The sequence below is a fragment of the Vigna angularis genome, chromosome 8 (assembly GCF_016808095.1).
Source record: "Vigna angularis cultivar LongXiaoDou No.4 chromosome 8, ASM1680809v1, whole genome shotgun sequence".
Classification (NCBI taxonomy): Eukaryota; Viridiplantae; Streptophyta; class Magnoliopsida; order Fabales; family Fabaceae; genus Vigna; species Vigna angularis.
Genome location: NC_068977.1, coordinates 30,922,514 through 30,943,500, shown reverse-complemented (window position 1 = coordinate 30,943,500; position 20,987 = coordinate 30,922,514). Strand labels below are relative to the sequence as shown.

The 20,987-nt window shown below is 33.3% G+C and overlaps 4 protein-coding genes across 5 annotated transcripts; 2 read left to right on the top strand and 2 right to left on the bottom strand.

The window, feature by feature from the left end:
* The first annotated feature begins 256 nt into the window (after nt 1–256).
* LOC108344663 (extradiol ring-cleavage dioxygenase) lies at nt 257–2,068 on the top strand. The gene is made up of 3 exons (XM_017583106.2): nt 257–655; nt 912–1,279; nt 1,632–2,068. The coding sequence occupies exons 1-3, from the start codon at nt 419–421 to the stop codon at nt 1,828–1,830; spliced, it is 804 nt and encodes a 267-aa protein (XP_017438595.1). The 5' UTR covers nt 257–418; the 3' UTR covers nt 1,831–2,068.
* A 988-nt stretch (nt 2,069–3,056) lies between these two features.
* On the bottom strand, nt 3,057–4,091 carry LOC108344815 (pentatricopeptide repeat-containing protein At2g40240, mitochondrial). Its single transcript, XM_052867911.1, has one exon. It carries the CDS (start codon nt 4,089–4,091, stop codon nt 3,057–3,059), a length of 1,035 nt encoding a protein of 344 aa, XP_052723871.1.
* A 548-nt stretch (nt 4,092–4,639) lies between these two features.
* Nucleotides 4,640–7,505, top strand: LOC108346124 (uncharacterized). Of its 2 annotated transcripts, XM_017585116.2 has the most exons (5): nt 4,640–4,851; nt 5,128–5,388; nt 5,742–6,226; nt 6,336–6,567; nt 6,674–7,505. In XM_017585116.2, the coding sequence occupies exons 2-5, from the start codon at nt 5,133–5,135 to the stop codon at nt 7,144–7,146; spliced, it is 1,446 nt and encodes a 481-aa protein (XP_017440605.1). In that variant the 5' UTR covers nt 4,640–4,851; nt 5,128–5,132; the 3' UTR covers nt 7,147–7,505. The 2 variants fall into 2 exon arrangements, with proteins under 2 accessions (XP_017440605.1, XP_052722767.1); XM_052866807.1 differs by lacking the exon at nt 4,640–4,851 and having other exon boundaries at nt 5,236–5,388; nt 5,729–6,226.
* Nucleotides 7,506–8,254: 749 nt separating this feature from the next.
* On the bottom strand, nt 8,255–17,154 carry LOC108345846 (uncharacterized). Its single transcript, XM_052866806.1, has 12 exons — nt 17,045–17,154; nt 14,317–15,720; nt 13,198–13,205; nt 12,694–12,875; nt 12,157–12,217; nt 11,957–12,055; nt 10,884–10,978; nt 10,426–10,539; nt 10,249–10,316; nt 9,713–9,823; nt 9,120–9,351; nt 8,255–8,524 (listed from the first exon to the last, which is right to left on the bottom strand). Exons 2-12 carry the CDS (start codon nt 15,651–15,653, stop codon nt 8,414–8,416), a joined length of 2,418 nt encoding a protein of 805 aa, XP_052722766.1. The 5' UTR covers nt 15,654–15,720; nt 17,045–17,154; the 3' UTR covers nt 8,255–8,413.
* Nucleotides 17,155–20,987: the final 3,833 nt, after the last annotated feature.

Genomic DNA, 20,987 nt, shown 5'->3' with positions numbered 1-20,987 from the left:
TTTTATAAAAGTAAAAATAGAATGAATTTGACACATCTAATAAGATAAAATAGTTTTAAATAAGTAAATTTTTATAGTTAAAAAAAAAAGAAAAAATAATATCAAATTAATATAAAAAAATTATATGTGTGAAAGTATATTTTTCCTTTTATAAAGTCAATTAATATTTCCACTAGAATGATTAGGTGAGTGAATGGAATGTGATAAGACTAGTTGGTCCATGCGTGACCACTTGGAGTTGGTGGATTCTTCATATAAAGTGAAAGAAATGAAGTCGACTTATTTGTGTCTCCTCCTTCATTCTCTCTCCCAAATTTGTGTGTTTTTGATGCAGTGCTGTGTTGTTTTGAGTGTGTGGCAAAACGAAGATTAAGCAAAAGAGAGAATATAAAGAAAGAAAAGAAAGTTGGTGGTAGATATGGCGTTGAAGGAGACATTTTACATATCTCATGGATCACCCACTTTGTCCATCGATGAATCCATTCAGGCTAGGAAGTTTCTTCAGTCATGGAAGAACGACGTCTTTCCTCACACACCCTCTTCAATTCTCGTCATCTCCGGCCACTGGGACACCACAGTTCCCACGGTCAACGTAGTTGACTCCGTCAACGACACCATCTACGACTTCTATGGATTCCCCAAAGAAATGTACCAGGTTTCCACCTAGTACCTCTAAATTTATGACACCCCTCTTTTTCATTCTTCTTTTTGCATTCTTTGTTTTGAGAAAGCAAGTGCTTTTAGTTTCGTTACAAAGGAGGAATTGAGTTTTTGACTTGTTGCTGTTTGATAATTTATTCCAAAGAATGTTTTGTTTGTTTTCATTTGAGATAGGACTTTCCATGGTGATGTTGTTTGGTAGATTTATGTGGAAATCTGTTAAATTACATGATTGATGCTTCCTCTGCTAGCTTAAATATCCTGCTCCTGGAGCGCCAAAATTGGCAAGGAGGGTGAAGGAACTGCTGAGAAAATCTGGTTTCAATCGTGTTGATGAAGATACAAAGCGAGGACTTGACCATGGAGCTTGGGTTCCCCTGTTTTTGATGTACCCAGAAGCCGACATTCCAGTTTGTCAGCTGTCTGTTCAATCAAACCAAGATGGAACTTATCATTATAACCTTGGAAAGGCATTGGCCCCTCTTAAAGATGAAGGTGTGCTCATCATGGGTTCTGGAAGTGCTGTTCATAACTTGAGAGCCATTATGCCTAACTCCCCTGTGCAGCCCTGGGCTCTAGAATTTGATAATTGGTTGAAAGAGGCTCTTCTTGAAGGAAGGTATGCAAGCTTTCTCTGTTTTGATGTTCAAACTAGATAAGTGTTTTACTTTGTTATGGATCTTAACTACATGCATCTAATTACCAAGCTAGTGTATGGCATTGGAAAACTAGCCCCTGAATGTTGTAGAGTTTGGCTCTTTATGGATTGGTTGTTACAGTTCAAGCTCTTTTGTGGATATAAGATGTAAATCGTTATGAACTGATGAATGCATGGTTGATCTTATAAAGGATGTTATCTGCAAGGATCATTTTACCAAGATACTGTATGACATTGGAAAACTACAGCCATTGAGTGTTGCAGAATTTGGCTCCTATGGATTGTTTCTTAAAGTTTTGTATTGATTTTGTAGATATGAAGATGTGAATCATTATGAACAGAAAGCACCACATGCTAAAAAGGCTCATCCCTGGCCGGATCATTTTTATCCCCTGCATGTTGCAATTGGTGCCGCCGGTGAGAATTCAAAGGCCAAACTCATCCACGGTAGTATTGAACTTGGCACTCTCTCTTATGCTTCTTACCAGTTTACATCAGCAACTGGCAGTTGAGCTTCTTAATGCAGAATTGCTGCTGTTCATTTGTGCATCCTCTGTATACATTTATTCAATGTTTATGTAGATATGTTGTTTGCAAGTTTAGACTTGGGATTCTGTGATGTATAACAAATAATTCTGTGATTGTCAAGCTCCTTTTCTTATGATCGCTGCGTTGTGGCTCATAAAATGAGAAGGATATTAAAACTATGTTTTACAGTGACCTATTAAAATATGCCTATGGTTTTACTCACTCTTCATTAATTAAAATCAAGGTCTGATAGCATCTTTGCATTTTTGAACTTTCTAGTCTTTCCCGAATGATCGTCTAATATGAATGTGGTTTATAGTTCCTTCAATGTGTTGAGTTGTTCTAGACTGAGTACATTTAATTGGTAGGCAAGCAACAATTTACTGTAATGATCCAAGAGAAGACTGATTTATCTGATTTGAAGCCAATATTGATGAATCTTGAAGTCAAAGCTAGTGAGGTTGGTGATAATATCAAACAATAAGATTAGGTGACATATGTGGACAGCATCGAGGATATCAACTAACGTTCCTAATATTAACTTCTGGAATTTTCTATATTCCCCAATTCCTAACCAACCAAACCACTACAATAACAGGTAATATGAATCGAACAATTACGAAAATAGATATATACGTGTGTGTAAAGAGAGAGAGAAACACAACATCATTAAGCTCCTCAAAGTGCATGAGTCAATTTCGTAAATTACCAAAATCAATCCAACACCGTCATGGAGGGTCCTTCAAAACCATTGTTTGAAATAGAAAGCATCATTTTATAATTGGAATTGCACGGTTAGTGCATTGAGAACATAAACTAAGAAATCTCAAAAAAATCTTGTTAAATCTAGAGTCTCAAAAAAATCTTGTTGTATCTAGATATTCATTAGAGAGATACAAATATCAATGAGATATAATTCTAATCATATAAAGAATTGACATCATTCTTTTAAAACTTTAAGACTATCGCCAGTTAATAGTCTTTTCTATACAGTATTCTACTTTCTCATTTCTACTTTCTCGACATATCTTACTACACAAATGAACCTAGAAGTTATAAGATATAACTGTAATTTAGTTCAATAACACAATCCATGAAAACTCCCATCAAAATAAAATGTAATTCAGGCATCCGGCAACAAATATTTCTTGTATTCACCCTAGGTGACTAATGTAATCTGAATCTTCATTTTCCACACATCACATCCACACTACACTCCATTTCCACCTTCTTCAACTACACCACCAACCCTTGCACCATTTTTCTTTCTAGCATTCATTTTATAAAATTCTCTCAGTTTATAACCCATTGGCACACCCCTTTGCTTCATTTCCACCAAAATTGACATTGCTTCTTCCTCCTTCTTCAAATTCACCAACTTGCTAGCCAAAACACCAAGAAGCTCAGCATCCAACAACTTATCCCTCCCAACAAAACTCCTTACATACCTCATAACATGTTCATAGCACTTCATTCTCAAAAGGGTCCTAATAACATACATGTGCGTTGAGTACAGCATGGGCACTCCATCATCCACCATCCTCCTCAGTATCACCATTGCACCATCCACCTTTCCCGCCCTACACGCGGCCAACACCAACGTGTCAAACGTACGTGCATCCGGCGCAATACCCTCTTCCTCCATTTTCCTCAAAACTCCGGCCGCCTCATCAAAGTCTCCGGCGTAACAGTAGGCCTTGAGAAAAACGTTGTAGCCTATCTGGTCCAGCCCAATACCGAGCTCAGCCATTAAATCCACCACGCCCCTCGCGTGGTCGAGGGACCTCTCCCTTGTGAGGGACCTGAGGATGGGATAGAAAGTCCACGCGGTTGGGACACAGACGCCACCACGCGCCAATGACTCGATCACGCGAAGCGCCTCCTCCCTGCGTCGGATCTTGCAGAGGCGCGCGACAAGCAAGTCGAGCGCGTTGCGGCGCGTGTAACCTTCATTGAGATGGGAGATGGTTTCAACGAGCTTATCGATGAGGGAGGGAGAGCAATTAGAGTGAGTGAGGAAACTGAAACTGCTTTTGTTGTTGTTGAAGCCGTCTTGAACGCGCTTGTTGAGGACGTCCCGTAGAGCACTGTAGTCGCCGGAGCTGACGGCGTCGGCGGCGACTTCATCGTAGTAGGCACCGGTGGGATCGTCGGGGAAGGGTTTAGTAATTAGGGCTGTTGCGAAACGACGACGTAGAGTGGAGAGGGATTTCAGAGTTACGTTTGAGGGTTTGGGGAAAAACATCGTTTGTTGTGTTTGTTATTTTGAAATTGGTCATTCTATTGTAACAAACAAACTCTTAACGCTATTGATATGCGAGTTTTTTATTTTATTTTATTTTTCTTGAATAATACTCTTCCATATGAGTAATTAGATAACTACTTTTTATTTTAAAATACTTAAATAACTTATTTTTAAAAATAACCATCACATAATTTTTTAATGTTATTTTTACGAAATTATATATATATTTTTTGAACAGTGTTATTTTCATATATTTTTAATTAATTAATCGTAAAAATAATAAAACTATAGAAGCAATGAATTATAAAAATTATACATATTTTTAAAACTATATTATTTTAGTATAAATAAAAATATATAAACAAAGTTGCGCTTCCCATGTTTTCGCTAGTGAAATGAGAATGATAGTAACCTTTACTAAATTTATATTATTATTTTTTATCACATATTGAGAAAGTTATTTAATTACTAATACAATGATAAATATGTATAATTTGATTTTTGAAAAAACAAAATTGTAATAGTTATAGTGCACTAGAGTAAGGAGTAACTTGTGACCACTAACAAGTAAAACGCCGCGTTTGAAACTGAGAAGGTCGTGAAGTTTTGCCACTGTTCTCTTCTTTCAGAATTTCTAACATACACAATAAAGTTAGGGTTTCACGATTTCGTATTTCCGTTCACCTCTTCACTCACATAGACAGGATTTCTCCGCGCTTTCCTGCCCGCCACTTAAGAAATTGAAAGAATACGGGACAAGGTGCGAGGATTTTTCTTTATTGTAGAATTCTTACTTCCATTGGGGTTTTTGAATTTTTGTTTATTGCTGACAATTTGATATTTTTATGACTCTGGGACTCAATTGTCCGTGCTTTGGGAATTTTTTCCCTTTTGGTTGGAGTTTTAAATTTATACATACTTTGTTTTTTGGTTGCAATGCTGTATTATGTTAATTGTTAGATTATGCGGTGGTTTGCAATTGGCATCGAGAATTTGAGACATGATTTGCATGCACATTGATTGATGATGTTTGCAGTGGCAATGACTTATGTGGATGATGATGGTTCTTCTGGCTCTGGAGATGATGTAAACTTATTGGATGGACACAAGCGTCAGGCTGGCATGGCATTGAATTCTTGCGGTGGCCGGAAGAGGGGCCGGAAAGCTACTGGAGCTGCCATAGTGGATGCTATGTTGGAGATAGTGGCTGCTTCAAAGATGAGGGCAAGTGCAATCGCGAAGAATGAGGAAAGGTTCTCTATAAACAAGTGCATCAAAGTGTTGGATGAGATGCAAGGTGTTGATGAGGGGATTTACTTTCTTGCTTTGGATTTGTTTGAGGACCACCCTAATGCCCGGGAAGTTTTCATCTCTCTTAAGGACGAAAAACGATTGCCATGGTTGCAGGGCAAATGTGGTGTTTCCTCTAGTTGATTTGTTTGAGAAAATTTCCCATATTTTATTGTTAAAAACTGCCCAATACTTTTGTATAGTTAAATAGGCTGCAAGGGGTGATGTTTGTTAGTGCTTTTACTTCTTTGATTTTGTGATTAATGCCTATATTACCGAGTTTGAGTTTGGAATTTTGAACTAGATATATCAGAGAGATATTATCTTTACTATTCGTACTCTTGAAGTTTATCTTTACAGATACACCAATCAGCATGGATGACATTGACCTAGAATTGGATGAGATGGAACTAGTTGCTGCTGCGGCTGGATTCTATTACTATAGCTGTCTGACCAAACAACCTTCACGTGGTTTATCTCCTAGGAGATGCGAGTTTATGATCGAAGTGCTCAATGGGCATGATGACTTCTGTCAGGAAATGTTGCGAATGGACAAGCATGTATTCCATAAGTTGTGTGATATTCTCCGTCAAAGAGCCCTGTTGCGTGATACTTCTGGGGTGATGATAGAGGAACAGTTAGCAATATTTTTAAACATCGTTGGTCAAAATGAACGTAATAGGGTGATTCAAGAGCGCTTTCAACACTCTGGTGAAACCATTAGCCGGCATTTTAATAATGTCTTGAAGGCTATTAAGTCATTGTCGCGTGAAGTTTTGCAACCTCCTCAGCTCACAACGCCTCCAGAAATTCAAAATAATGCTAGATTTTATCCATATTTCAAGGTTACAATGATTTTTGAGTTTCTTCTCCGTAAATACCTGTAATTCAACTCACTAGTGTATACCGCTTGTGCAAGTTTATCTAACCTCTCCCTTCCACCTCTAATTTCAGGATTGTATAGGAGTAATTGATGGTTTGAACATTCCTGCACATGTTCCAGCCAAAGATCAATCTAGATTCCGTAATAAGAAAGGTATCCTGTCTCAAAATGTGTTGGCAGCTTGCACATTTGACCTGCAGTTTATATTCATTTATCCTGGTTGGGAAGGCTCTGTCACTGATTCACGAGTGTTAAGGGCAGTCCTTGATGACCCAGATCAGAATTTCCCTCAAATACCCCAAGGTTTGTTTATTAGTATATCTCAAGATTTAGGTTTATTATCTTTCCATATTAATCATTGTACTAATAGTAACTTAATGTACTTTTTTTCTTTGGATTTATTTCATAGGAAAGTATTACCTTGTTGACAAGGGATATTTAAATACGGAAGGGTTTATTGCTCCTTTCCTAGGGGTTCGATACCAGCATTATGAGTTTAGAGGTGCTAATCAATTGCCAAGAAATGCAAAAGAGTTGTTCAATCACAGGCATTGTTTTATGAGGAGTGCTATCCTGAAGTCATTTGATGTGTTGAAAACTAGATTCCCAATCCTTAAACTTGCTCCTCAGTATTCCTTTCAGATTCAGCGTGACATCGTCATCGCCGCATGTGTTCTTCACAATTTCATCCGTCACGAAGAAAGAAATGACTGGATATTCAATGGTGTTGGGGGGTCTCCGGTGGAGGAAATGTCAGATCTTGATGAACTTCCTGATGTGCCGATGCTTTCTTCAATAGAAGGACAAGTTGCACTCTCATTGCGTGATTCAATTGCTGCATCTATGTGGGATGACTTCTTGACTAAATGGGATGAGTGGTGAATCATGTTGTTTGGAAGAGGTGTCATAGCTTGGTGACTCTGGTTTTGTTGCAAAGGCAGCAACATGACTTTGATCTTCTTCCATCTGCATGGAACTGAGACCACCTTAATGTGATTTAATTTGATGTTATGGTCAATGCTCGGTATTTGGTGAGTAACTTGAAATTTTGTATAGGCTGTGTATATCTTTGTCGAATGATAGTTTTATTGAAGTGGAATTATGAAGGTTGCTTTGTTTAGATGAGAATATTTCTATGGAGGTATATGTTATAACAGCGTAATGCATTCCTAGTTTGCAATAACAGGTGCAACTACCATTGGGAAATTTTGTTTTGGTGAAATATAAACATATTCGGTATTATTTTTTTTCCCCATTTACATTAAATTTAATTTTCATGTTGCTTTTACGTTATCAAACCAACAAACTAATATAAGCTAATTTTATGATATCTTTACCTGCGAAAATAGTTCTTGCTTATTTGAATTAATATTTAGTTTGAAAGAAAAAAAATTAAATGAAAGTATCATGATTGAAGATGTGAATTCTATTTTAAGTATATATAAAGAGATATATTATATCAATATAACTTTTACCGAATACTATAAACAATTATATAAAAGAAAGTCAATTTTATTAATTTAACCGTTAAATGATAATTATTTATATTGAATTTTGTTAAAATTGAACTATAATAATAAAGGATTAAGTATTTTTTAAATGAAGCATTAAGTATTTTTGTTAATATAAATTTCTGTATTACATTTGCAGTATGTACTATTATTAAGTGAAATGAAAATTTTCTTTATTTCATATAATCCTATGTCACTATTGAAATTATATGGTGGAAGCAACAATAAAATAGAGAAAAAAAAACTGTTCTATATTTTCCCAGGTTGTCATTTTTCCATAAAATCGTCAACAAACGGGTTATAAAATAGCCTTTACAAACTAATTCATATATATACTAATTTTAACTAAAAATAAATCATTTAATTTTTATTTTTTTAAAATAGTTATGGAGAATATGGATACAAATTATGCCACGGATGGATATTTCAAGATAACATTCACAACAATGGGAAACAAAGGCTCCTAGAGTCGACCCTAATTAAGAAAAATTAAACATTAAACATTTTTATTGAAAAATACAAAACTATTTTAAGTTACATGAGAAAGGCACTAAAATTTACTTTTTAAGGTTAAAAGTTACATGCATTAGATCATCGCTGCAGCCTATCCCCCGTTTGAAACAGAACATGACAATGAACTAATTCATTGACAAGAAATGCACCCGAGCAAGGGTATATTCCTTTTTTCCAATCCAAACACCAGTTTGGGACCACTGTACATCTTCCCAGTCCAGGCTTTCCTCAAGCACCTGCATCAGAAAATGCAGAATTAGGATTTTTAGTATAGTTTTTTCTTTTTCATTATTATTTTATAAAATAAAAGCTCATGCTAAGTGTTAGTATTTCTTTTGACATCTCAATTAGGTTGACACTTTAAAATATATCTATTATTTGTCATCACAAGAAAAATAGAAAAGAGCAAAAAAAGGAGGACCAAACCAAATCCATGAAACATAGTACATTTGCATTCTGCAATTAATTACAATAACATTATTATATGTGTAACAAATAGAGCGATTTCTCATATGTTTACAAATAAGGCCTTGGGTTGTATGAAGAATAGAGAATGTAGTAGTTGGTATAATGTACAAAGGCTTACAGCCAAAGGCCAATGGCAAAAGTTATTGGTTCTGTTGGTTTTTGTTTGATTGCTCCCAAGACCTACTATATGATTTTCCCTCTACTTTATAGCACACCCCAACTTACCAACCTCACCCCTAGACTACCAGGCAAATGAAGACATTTAATACTAATACTATAGGTACTAGTAACTGGGGAGAAAAAAAATTGTCGACAATATTCACATGCTCATGGAAGGGAGATGAAAGATTGATTCGAACAAACCTCCACATGTTCAAGAGGCAGAGGGATGCCAATCAACCGCATCACTTTCTGGGGCAGAGGATTCTTACATCGAGACCATCGAAACACATCAACCATGACATGATCAGAATCAGCTTTGTCACCATTTGTTGGATGGTGATGGTGATTCTGAGACTTCTCTGTATCTGGATCATGCATCTGAGTTGCTGGTATAGCTTTCACCGTCTTTTCTCCAATAAAACAGAGCTCGTATCTACAAAGATTAAGACTCATTTAATTACAGTTTCATGACTTCAAGAGCCCTTAGATTTGAAGACAAACATGGAAACCGACTTCCGTGATCATAGTGAATCCTTAGAGTTTGATAAATTAAAAGGAATATTTTATTGGAAAAGGAATAGAATAAAATAACACTAATAACAGTGAAAAATTGCTCAAATAGATATATTAAGCAATAATGAAAAAGAGAGTGACTCAGACACAGTCCAATATTGTTTCGCATTGATAAGAACATTGCAGTACTCATGGCATATGGTTCCTAAAGGGACATCAAACGTGAAGCCCATAACACAAAGATCACACATTTTGGTCAATAACTTCGATGTAAAAAATACCTGCAGGAGTGTGTTTCCAGATACAGAACTTCTCCCTTCTTTAAACGAGCAGAGGTATAGAGTGGCTTTTTTAGACCCTTGTCAGCAACAATGCTTATACTATATTTGATCCTGATAAATATTATGATTAATACATACTAAAGACAAGATAAAATGCGAAATAGAACTGCATTCGTATCTAAATGAGAAAGAATAAGAAACATTTGGACCTGTTTGTTTTGAAAAAATATATTCTCATTTCCCATTTTCTCAAATTACCACAAAAAAACTACCTTGGTGTCTTTATGTATCCCATTTTCAAATCTTTCTTTGTACATGAGACAACCAAAAGAAATAAAGTAGCATTTTAGTAATGTGTGGAAACAAAAACCCAAACAGGGAAAGTTTTACCAAACCAGGCTCCAACGTAATGTTTGAAGATGAGATATTTTCATACATTACAAAAATACCACATACTAGGATTCGATAGATGTTGTCCAACATAAAACATAAATCTATTATATTGGACTGTAAATCGCCAACTAATACTAGCATACCAAGGTTCATTGCAAAGGTTGTACTGTATTGTAACTTCACGTACAAATCTTTGTTGCCGCAAAGCATTCTGAAGAACAAAGGCCATGCCAAATAAGATGAGAATAGAATATGAAATAACTATTATATCAACAGTCAATATGAAAAGGTTTGTAAATTAATAGAGATACTGGACAAACCGAAGCTGCAGCCCTAGTAGTCATTGTCCGTTCAACAGCTACTGGTGCAAGGGTAGGTTCAATGGTTGAGGTATGCGTAAGGCAGGGTTCAAGATCAATAGTTCCACCTCCTTTCTGAAGAGAAAAGAATAAAAGCAAAGAATTTAAATATTTATGCACTTACACAGTCCAATTGAGAACGAACATGCTTGTATAAAGCAGGTAACAATGAGATTCAAAGTGCAGACTCAAAGCACAAGCACCCCTTTACATCCCATACATAATATCCTCATTAGAAGAACGTATTATATTTCAAAGAAAAGGCCATTATGTTTGAAATGGAAAATAGTGAACTAAATTATATGAAAAACATATATAGTAGATGCTGTTTCAATGAAGAGAATATAAGACTTCCGGGGAAAATGTTTGAAAGGATGAGGAAAGAAGAATTTTACAGTTTGTACGACTTTCCTTATTACCTTCACAATGCAGCACCGCTCAATTTTATAACTACAACCAATTGCAGCACCCCAAGCACGGGATCGAACATTGTTTCTCAGGGTAGAAATATAGCCTGATGTTATACACAAAACATCTAAATTATTTGAACTGCTTGAATGGAAAAAATGAATATAAGTAACTGCAAAGTTGATAAACCAACAAAACTACCCCAGTTACCCACAGTAATGAAAATTGTATGTGTATGTGTGATGCACACACAATTAAACAGTCGGAAGTAGTGCTTGAAGCAGTAAGCAGATAAGCCACTGATTGGTATTTGTACCAAGGTAAATTCAGAGTTTCAAGTCTTAAACATCAATAGTAAAATAGTTTCTATTCTAATTCTTTCTCTTTAATTCTTTCGCTGGTACACATGCCACCTTTTAAGATTTAGAACCACAATGGAAACTCAATTTACACTTACAGATTCACAACTTTAAACCAAATCAAGTACTTTAAATAGTTGCATAATGCTCAATCGATCTTAAGATCAGCACAAAAACCTGAATTTAATGTTTATATATTCTGAAAAGAAAACTACTAAACCTTTCAAAACTACTCAATGGCAAACTCAAGTTCAACTGGGATATTTTGATTATTTATCACGAGTGAAAACACATGCAAAACGTGCATGTGTTTTTACTTTTTTGTGATAATAAAAAATAATGAAATTATAATTATAAAAATAAATATAAATAATTTTTATAATTTAATTATAAATATTTTTTATTTATTTTGTAGATGATTTTTATTTATTTAATTTAGAAAAATAGTTAAATTTTAAAAAAACTGTTAAATTTAAAAAATAAGTTAAAGTTAAATAACACGATAACTTGAAGGATAAAAGTGAAAAAAAAAAAGTGGACACAGAAAAAGAGAATCTCCTTTGTATATAGGTATAGATATACATAACGTAGGACATCTTATTGTAAACTTATTCCCCGTTATTACTTCAAGATCACTTAGATGGAATTCAATGTTATTTAACACATAAACACCCAGGTACTGTTAGATAATGAAGAGTGCATCTTTCTGATCTATAAGGACATACAATCTTGTGGAGGTAGCACTCGAATGGTTGTGCGCAACTCTTGTACAGCCACTGGAGGTGGAGAAGCAGTTGGGCGACAATAACCTGTATGCATTAGAACTATGCAACAAAAATTTAAAATCAGTACCGATTTCAAACATGTCAAATCCCTTCACTTGCAATCAAAAAGCTCATTGCAAGCCTTTCGCAATAACACATACCAGCAACAAGATCCGAGTCATAAGTGTAAACATCAGTCCCCCATAGCTGGCCACCTCGAACCTGAACATTATAATGTATACTCTTAAAAATAGGTATAACATCAATAACTAAAGCATAAATAAATTTCATACCTTAATTTCAAATTTAAACATACAATATGGTTGATAAAAAGTATGTAGATAAATAAAAGACTTTCATCTCATCAAATCATTTATTAGCTTAAGTACTTCAACAAATTTCTGCAATAGGCAAAGCAATCATAAAAGGGACTATAAAAGTTGCTTCCATTAAAGTCCTCAAACATTTCTTTAACAAGTAACAAATAAAACATACATAACTCACTAGGTAAAAGAATACAACAGAAACCAAGAATATACAAACAAACGAGAGCAAAACCTCAACACAGACTTCACCAGCAATAAGAAAGAAGCAACAAAAACAATTATCAATGTAAAACACACACAAAAAAGCTAATACTTCCTCCTCCCCTCCCAAAAAATACACTCAACTATTATATTAACAGAGTTTCATCTCACTTGACGGTTTGTAGCGGTAACATTTTCAGCTGGTATACGAATTTCAAAAGTAGGGCCACTGTTAGAACTTTCACTATTTTTTTCCACTTGAGATTGAGATAATTCATATTCCTTCCATAGCTTTATCAGTTCTTGCATGCTTTCACCAACTTTATAAACAACAGAAGATACTTCTGCTTTACCTGAAATATCAGAACTCATAATATAATGAACATGAAGAAGAGAAAGATATCCGCCTCTGATCCTTTTCGTTCTATCAACAACTACTAATGAATGACAGGCGCATTGTACATTACAATGGTACTATCACACAATGACACAACACAATAGTAAAAAGAAGTGTAATAGAAGATGAGCCAATCTTAAATGAGAGAACGCATCACATAAGCCAATGGGCCATGTAGAGAAATTTCTGTCAAAACCCAAACTAATTCATGGCATGTAGGCACAATTCTATGACAAGCCAAATTCGTTGAGCCAGGTAAAACAAAAATAGCAGGGTACCTTGAGACCTGGAATATAAATGAAACAGAAAACTTGTCAAAAGAAAAACATAAATGGGAAAAAATGGCAGCAATGAGGTATAAATCAAACAGCAATAAAAACTTCAATTTGAACAAGAAAAGAAACAAAAATCAAGTTCTCTTCGATGTGCAATAGTACGTTAGTAACCAGATTCACACATATTCTTAATCTTCAATCAAAATTCTTAACCAGATTCACACATAATATTCAAACAACTATTACATCGACATCCTGAATTTCGATTTAGCAAATAAACATATTTGCTGCCTAATCGTCTTCAACTAGAGTTCTCTCTCACAAGTATATTCAAATGATTTGATGATAAACATATTTGTGGAACTTGTTCCTTCAAAGGTCCAAGCATATTCAATGATTTGATGATACACATACAAATGCACAAGTGTATTCCTCCAAGGCCCAAATATATATATATATATATATATATATATATATATATATATATATATATATATATATATATATATATATATATATATATATAAAACTGATAGCATTGTGAGAGAACGATAGAATCTGGTATTTCACAAAGATATAGCGGAAAAAACATCATTGAGCAAGCTCCTGATTACAGAGCATAGCAACAGTGAAAATATAAAACACTACTAAGGAAAGAACAAAGAATACAGTTAATGTCAAGCTGACAAATACACCACTATTTTCTTGGCTAATCTAATGTTAAGCTATTTCGAAGGTGCTTAAGTTACACCACTGCTTTCTTTTCTGACACATACTATTAATGTTAAGCTGTTTACCCACAAATTCAATTGTAGTTCCTACATATTTCAGGCTAGTAAAATACACGAACAATAGTTGACTATCATGTGCTACTGGTAAAAAATGTGAATATGTAGACATTAGATTGTTAGTGTCCTCCCAAATGCAATTCAAAAAAGGATATAGAGGATTAAAAATATTATCCAGTCATTCGTAATTTCTAATAGCACTCTGAAGCTTATCTATTATAACTACAAAATCACATGGAATAAATTAAAAATATACTTTAGATGAAAAGTACTTATTGAGCAAGTTGCAAGTTGTCACACAATTAACCAAGAAAAGTGGAGGAAAAGAACTTACTCTTCATTGTCAGGGGCATGAGCATGGGATCTAAAACGAGCCTCCCGATTGGCCACCTGAGGGCTTCCCCTTGATCGATGGATCCTTTTACGATGTTGAACATTATAATTATGGACTTCCCTCTCCTTTTCTCCGGACCCTTCCCCGTGAACAGTTCCATCTTCTGATTGTTTGTCAACTTTAATGCGCTTCTCAGGCCGATCTCCCTGTAAATCAGCATCCCTTTCTTTCCTCCTCTCTCTAGCTTCTCCGTCAACATTTTTCCAGCTATCAACATCTTTCTGTTTTTTCTGTTCTGGCAACACATTTTCTTGCACAGTATTTTTTGCCGATCCATCACCAAGTTCCATCTCTTCATTCAAAGCCTCTTTGTCAATGCCATTCCAGGATTCCCTCTTGTTATGATCCTTTTCCCTCTCTTTTGAACTTTCTTTCTCCTTTGGAAGATCTTTCCTCTCCCTCTCCAATTTTTCTACATCTTTATCATCCTTGGCAGATTCTTTGTTATCACCACTATTATTGTTAACTGGTGTACTGCTTCTGCGATCACTTCTCTCCTTTTCCCTATCCCCCCAATCCCGATGTTTGCCATCCTTTCTTTTTCTTTCTTTAAACCTATCTTCACTTTTAGAATCAATTTTGTTTTCTCCAACAGCTTCATGAGTTTCCAAACTGTCCCTTTCTTCTGCCATTGAACTGCCCTTTCCAACTTCTGGTGTATTGCCACGGGATGCATGCCAGGAATCCAAACTCCCACCAGGAGTATCAGAAAATCTCTTCCCCCTATAATCCTTTGATTCTTTCCAATTCAAGTGGCTGCTGCTGCTTACCATACCATAGCCATCCTTATCTGTCTTAATGTCACCTTTTGAATCATTATGACTATCTCGTTCAAATCTAACATCCTTGTTGTCATCTCCTCTGGCTTCAACTCGTGCATCTTTCTCACTCTTAGCAATCTGAGAATCCCTTCTGGCTTCACCATGCAATTCCTTCTTCTCTGAGTTCATATCACGATTCTCAAACCGGAGATCCCTACTCTCCTTAAAATCCCTAGATTCTGTCCTGTTCTCAGTTCCAATGGGATAATCTGTATGAGAATCATTTGAAGATGATGCCATCCGATACACTGTATGAAGAGGAGATCTTCTATCTGCATCACGAGGTTCAGTACGGAGTGTCTTTGCAACCCGGGAATCCTGACCCATATCATACGGAATATGGTGGTCATTTGAAACTGATGGCATCAACTTGGAATATGTACCTGAATCTTGATGTGGATGCTTTGAAGACTGATGAACAGAATCTTCATGAGACCTCTTAGGTACCCCACTCATAATGAAAACCCAACACGGCTAGAAACCTCAAAAGAAAGTAATCTGACAGCCAAAACAATTCCTATCTCTGCTGTCCACACATTACACAGTAGTCAGTAGCTGCAAGCCAACAATGGAAACAATATAACACCACAGTAATTAATCACACCAAAAACAAGTTTGAAATGCATTGAAGTTCAAGATAAGAGAAACAATGACCAAAGTCAACGAGAAAGTAACCGACAAATCAACATTCCTAACAAAATCAACATTAAATTATCACATAGCACGACAAACATAACACCACATTAATTTATCACACCAAAGGCAATTTTCAAATGCATTCAAGTTCAACATATGAGAAACAAGACAAAGAGAAACAATGACAGAATCCAACGATAATATAACTGATAAAGCAACATCCTCAACACAATCAACATCAAATTAACACATACCACCACAAACATAAAACCTAAACAGAATTAATCTTTTATAATGTCACGATATAACTTATCATGCCAAAAACAAATTTCATATGCCTTCAAGTTCTACTTATCAGAAACACAACAAATAGAAACAATTATAGAGAATTTCATGCCACGAAAACCGATGAAGCAACATCATATCAAATTAACTGATACCCAGACAAAAATAACTTAATCAGAGTTTTGTATTCTTAATCAAACACAGCATTTACATGCAGTACAAATATAATTACAACCGTAGAATCAATATTGAATGCCAATTAGCTAGAGCCAAAACTTAAATCTCTCACTCACTCACACACACATAATCATCCCCAACAACAACAAAATATCTCTCTCACGCACACACGTCATCATCTTGAAAAAGAACATTATCATAGAACTCAACCAAGCGACCTAGTTTCCAGCCAAAAAGCCGATCATACAATTAGAAACACTGTAAATTTCAATAGAAAACCTCCTAAACAACTTAAAGAAAGGGAACAACATTTTTTTCCTACTGAAGAGGAAAAATTAAACCCAATTTAGAGTCATAGCAACTGTAGATTAAGAGGTTACACAATAACAGTTCGTGAAGTTAGAAAAATCGGCATTATCAGGTTACTCAATCAAATACAAATTTCAAATTCTCACTATCCAACTCAAACTCCGCGGACGGAGAAATACCAAAGGAAACAGCTGTGTAAAACAGAATAAGCAAATTAACGAAACATCAATAACAATTTACACGACATTCGAATGTGAAAGAAATAGAAAATAGGGAAATCGACAGCACGAAGAAGGAAGGAAGCGCATTCGAAGGGAATTGAAGAGCGAAATGCAAATGCAAATGCAAATGGAAGTGAAATGGATTAAGAAATTGAAGCAGCGAAATAGTAAGCAAAAGAAAACCCTAGAAGTTATCGAGAAAGAGTGTTTTGAGGTAACCTGAATTGTCGCAGAGCCTCTTCTATCGGAAGTGCGTGTTGTGTGTGGCTTTTGAAGGTTTGTGTTGTGTTGTGTGTTTATGTGAGAGACTGTGTTTGTGACTCACTAAATGATTGTTTCTGTAGGGAGGATGCAACGCCAACACCAAACAGAAAATACGGAAAAATTAAAAAAAAAAAATAAAAAAAAAAAATATATATATATATATATATATATATATATATATATATATATATATATATTCATTTTAAGATGACTTTATCGAGATTTTAATTTTTTTTAATCGGTGAAAAATTTATCCGTACTTTAAATATTTTAAGATAAAATATTATTAATAATAGGGATTACGTAAAAATAATAATGAATGATTGTTGTAAAAATAACATTAATAATATTAGTTACATAAAAAATTAATTAAATATAAAATAAAAGTATAAAATGTGTAATCAAAAGATAAAATGTGGATATTATAACTTTTATAATTTTAAAATATAATTAAGAGTAAAATAAAATGAAAAATATACATCAAATTATATATATATATATATATATATATATATATATATATATATATTATATACCGTTATAAATCTTTGACTTGACAAAAATACAAAAGTCCTTAATAGTTTCAAAAAATATAAATAAGAGTATTGTATTTACAAAGAATTATTATTCAATTTCTATCGATTGTAAATTCGTAAAGTAATATGTTTGTTTCTCTTTGATTATAGACAATGTCTAGAAAGTGTGTAACCATTAAAACTAACTAAATTACATACACCCATGAGTTTAAAAATATTTTAATCTTAATTATTCATAATTTATTTAACTCATCTTCCATTGTGTATTTTTACAACGTGATTCAAATATTAATTTTTACCAATCCGTTTTTAATAAAAGTTTGAGAATATTTATTAAGTAATTCATCTAAACAATTAGTAAGATTCAAAAATATTCAAATATTGAGTGTATAATGTTATAAGCAATTAAGATCGTATAAGCAATTAAATATTTTTATTTGTTATTAACAAAAATATGTAAACATGTCACTTAGAAGTGACACTAGTTTAAAAATAGCGAAATTCGAGTATTTTAATATTAAAATATTTTAATATAAATAATTTTGTTATGAACGAGTTTTATTATTTTGAAACAAATATATAAATTACTTTTTTAGAGTTATTTAACTTTTTTCTAGGAACTTTTCCGTCTGTGCTTCTCGATTTAAAGACCAAAAACCAGTAAGGTGATCCTTGTTGTGAACTTTGTACTTCCATCTAATCATTTTCTTAAATAAAGTAAATTGGTTTTTTGCTTCTTTCTTTTCTTTGTTGTCTTTCTTTGCATGCGAACTATTTGGCATTGCATGTGATGTCTGAGTCATCTTTAAGAGTTTTTGTTGACTAATGGTCCAAACAGTATGTATTGATCATGTTTTTGTTATTTGTAGGAGCAAATAAAGTTCCTTGTGCTTGTGGAACTGTTTTAGGATCCTTAAACTTGTTTGGTCATCTATCAAGTGAAGAAAGTTAATTACCTTGTGTTTAAGTTTTAAATGTTTGAGAATTTATGTTTGCATGTTTGGTTTGGCTGAGATTGATGAACTGCAGATATTGTTGGTTGAATTGTTGAGTAATTTGTTTGTCATGTGGTTGTGTAACACTTGTGATTGTTTGAATTGGTGTTGAGTTAAGGGATTGGGGATCTGAGCATTTGAGCAAGTTGGTATGTATTCCAATATAGAAATTTATTTTTCAACCAAGCATTAAGTCAAGAATATCAATTTGATCATCTGAATAGGTTTTCGATTCCTCCAAATCATAGTTTTTAGTGTGTTATTTTCTGATATAGTGTTGTGCGATGTTGGTGTAGCGCTAAGCACAAGCTGAGTTGTGCAAGCCTGAAAGCAATTTTGCTCAGACCACTTAGCGTCTACTTTCACTACTAAACGACCATTTTTGTGAATGACCTTTCATTAAGCAATACAAGACACCGTTGAGTGTCACTTTTCATTGCAGGTCTGGAACCATTTTAATTCTTGGTTGTTAAGTGGCAAAGTTATGTCGTTGGACGAGACATTTTGCGAGAAAAATGACATTGAGGGAAAACCTTTTGCGAAAGATTTGATGTTGAGAATCAGAACTGTTATTAAGTGTTTTTTTTTGCGAAAAGTCTTTCACTAAGCATCAATCAAAACGCCAATGTGTATTTCTGTGATTTTCTGATCCTTTGATTTATTTGAATTGGATTGTCATGGTTGTTTGAAATGAGATTACAATGTACTTGTTGTGTGTCTAAATATGCATGGTGTTTATTCATGTATGAAAATGTGATGATGATGAGTATGGTAGCGTAATTCCATGGACCTCTTAGGAAGATTCTATGGTGGCGTTTCAATAATGTGTGTATTGATGTATACATTTCATATTGGGAGTTATCCTGACGCTTTAATAATTATCCAAACTCAAGCAGAGAATGATGAAGTATATGGTGGGAGAAACAAGAGATCCTAGTATAGGGGCTTTACCTTGGTCAAAGGCATTAATGGACTAACCTTGTGCATGGTAGGGTGAAATCCATTGACAATGACTCTATAGAGTAGTAGATGCTATCACAAGTGTATAACTCACAAAAGTTTGATATCAATACATGTATTCAAATGGTCAAGTCATGAATAACTGCATGGTTGATATAAATATTTATATATGTTTACATATATAAAAATATTGTATAATCTACATTTTGATACATCAACTTACCATTTCATCTCTCCTTGTTTGTAAATATCATTTTTTTTAATGTGAGCTAACGAGGATGCTTAACATTTTATATATATATATATATATATATATATATATATATATATATATTAATATTTGTTATATGTTTTTCATATTAAATGTGGGATCTTTTAGTATGTATTACAAAATATATATGTTTTATATTTCGGAATTTTTAATATCTATGATTATATTATATTATGAATGACATTGTGTATTTATATTTTTAAATATCTATAATATATTATATTATGTGTTGATAATACTTATAATTGTATATAACATTCAATTCATACAAAAATTTAAAGAAGTATAAGTAAATTTTAAATATAATATAAATATTAAGAATTATACATAGGTATAGATAAAGATGATAAATTCTTCTTCAAAATTCAAAGACAATTAATAAATGAAAAAATTGTTAAACTAAAATATAATTTTTAAATTATTTGTTTAATATTAAATATAAAAATAATTTAATGACTAATTTAATGTTAAGAATAAGATTCCAATACTGGAGAATATCCAGATGAAATAAAACAAAAAAATATTAAGAATAATAAAAAGTATCTTAATGTTTTAAACAACAAATATGATGAAGAAAAAAATAAAAATGAAACTTGAAACAATTTTATTCTAAAAATTTCAAAATAAGGGTAATCCTTAGAAAAGTAAGACAACAATAATTATATTATAAAGAGTAAAATGGGAATATGAATTGTGTAAAGAAATTTATCTTTGTGTGTAATTATAGATAAAAAAGGAATGTTATGATGAATCTTAATATATTAAGTAATTTTAACAAATTAATCCTAAGAATCACTTTTCAAATTTTTCAAAGAATTTAAGGGCTTACTCTATAGACTATTTCATAATACTGACTTTAAGAATTAAATATCTCAATTCAATTAAAAATTATCCCTCACAATTTGATATATTAAAGTTATTTTAATCAAAACCTAATTCTATAAATCACCTTTCATATCTTTCTATAAGATTTTAGATCAAGAATTGTAGTTTCATCATATAGATGCAATCAATAGGAACGACTTAAATTATCAATATTAGATAAAAAAAATAACATGTACTCATTTATAATTAAGAACAAAAAAATGTATTCAATCTCAAAATATAGTAACACTTGATAATGTATATACAAATAA